The sequence below is a fragment of the Cynoglossus semilaevis genome, chromosome Z (genome assembly GCF_000523025.1).
Source record: "Cynoglossus semilaevis isolate Cse_v1.0 chromosome Z, Cse_v1.0, whole genome shotgun sequence".
In the NCBI taxonomy this organism is placed as follows: domain Eukaryota; kingdom Metazoa; phylum Chordata; class Actinopteri; order Pleuronectiformes; family Cynoglossidae; genus Cynoglossus; species Cynoglossus semilaevis.
In genome coordinates, this window is record NC_024328.1 from 21841093 (window position 1) to 21841960 (window position 868).

The 868-nt window shown below is 59.1% G+C and overlaps 1 protein-coding gene across 1 annotated transcript in view; it reads right to left on the reverse strand.

Annotated features, from left to right (window-relative positions):
* The window catches only part of LOC103398345 (hemicentin-2-like), a 4262-nt gene that overhangs the window by 408 nt on the left and 2986 nt on the right, over window positions 1-868 (reverse strand). The window contains exons 9-10 of the mRNA XM_025053452.1: window positions 448-609; window positions 212-357 (exon numbers count right to left, since the gene is read on the reverse strand). Of these exons, the coding sequence (XP_024909220.1) occupies window positions 212-357; window positions 448-609 (308 nt within the window). The remainder of the gene's footprint in view (window positions 1-211; window positions 358-447; window positions 610-868) is intronic.

The following is an 868-nucleotide window of genomic DNA, read 5'->3' on the forward strand; positions in this document are numbered from 1 at the left end:
AGTGACCTTGACCTCGGTCAGTGACCTCAGTGACCTCAGTCAGTGACCTCAGTGACCTCAGTGACCTCGGTCAGTGACCTCAGTGACCTCAGTGACCTCGGTCAGTGACCTCAGTGACCTCAGTGACCTCGGTCAGTGACCTCAGTGACCTCAGTGACCTCGGTCAGTGACCTCAGTGACCTCAGTCAGTGACCTCAGTGACCTCAGTGACCTCAGTCTTTAACCTCGTGACCGTCCGCTCACCGTGAACCTTCAGACCGATGTTCTTCTGGTCCTGTCCGGCTGAGTTGGTGGCCGTGCACACGTACTGACCCGCGTCCTCCAGTTTGGCTCGGGTCAGCTGCAGCATCTGACCCCCTGGGGATTAAAACCCAGATTTTAAAACACGGAACATTTGGAACGCCGACCGTCCAACCAGAGGAGAGTCCACCGTCACGCCGCACCGACCTGGGAGGACATGGACACCGGTGCCCAACATATGGACCTGGCCGTCTTTGGTCCAGCTGACCTCCGGGGGAGGATACGCCTGGACGTCACACAACAGCGACACCATGTGGCCTTCAACCACAGAAACGTCCTCGTCCTTGGCGCCGGTGATTCTGGGAGGAACTGAGGAACCGGTGGACAAGGAACAGAGACTGAAGACTGTGGGACATACGGAGACGGAGCTCCAGGTCCTGGAGTCCAGGTCATGGAGTCCAGGGGTCCTGGAGTCCTGGAGTCCAGGTCCTGGAGTCCAGTAGTCCAGGAGTCCAGGAGTCCAGGAGTCCAGGAGTCCTGGAGTCCAGGAGTCCTGGAGTCCAGGTCATGGAGTCCAGGAGTCCAGGAGTCCTGGACTCCAGGAGTCCTGGAGGCCTGGAGTCCTGGA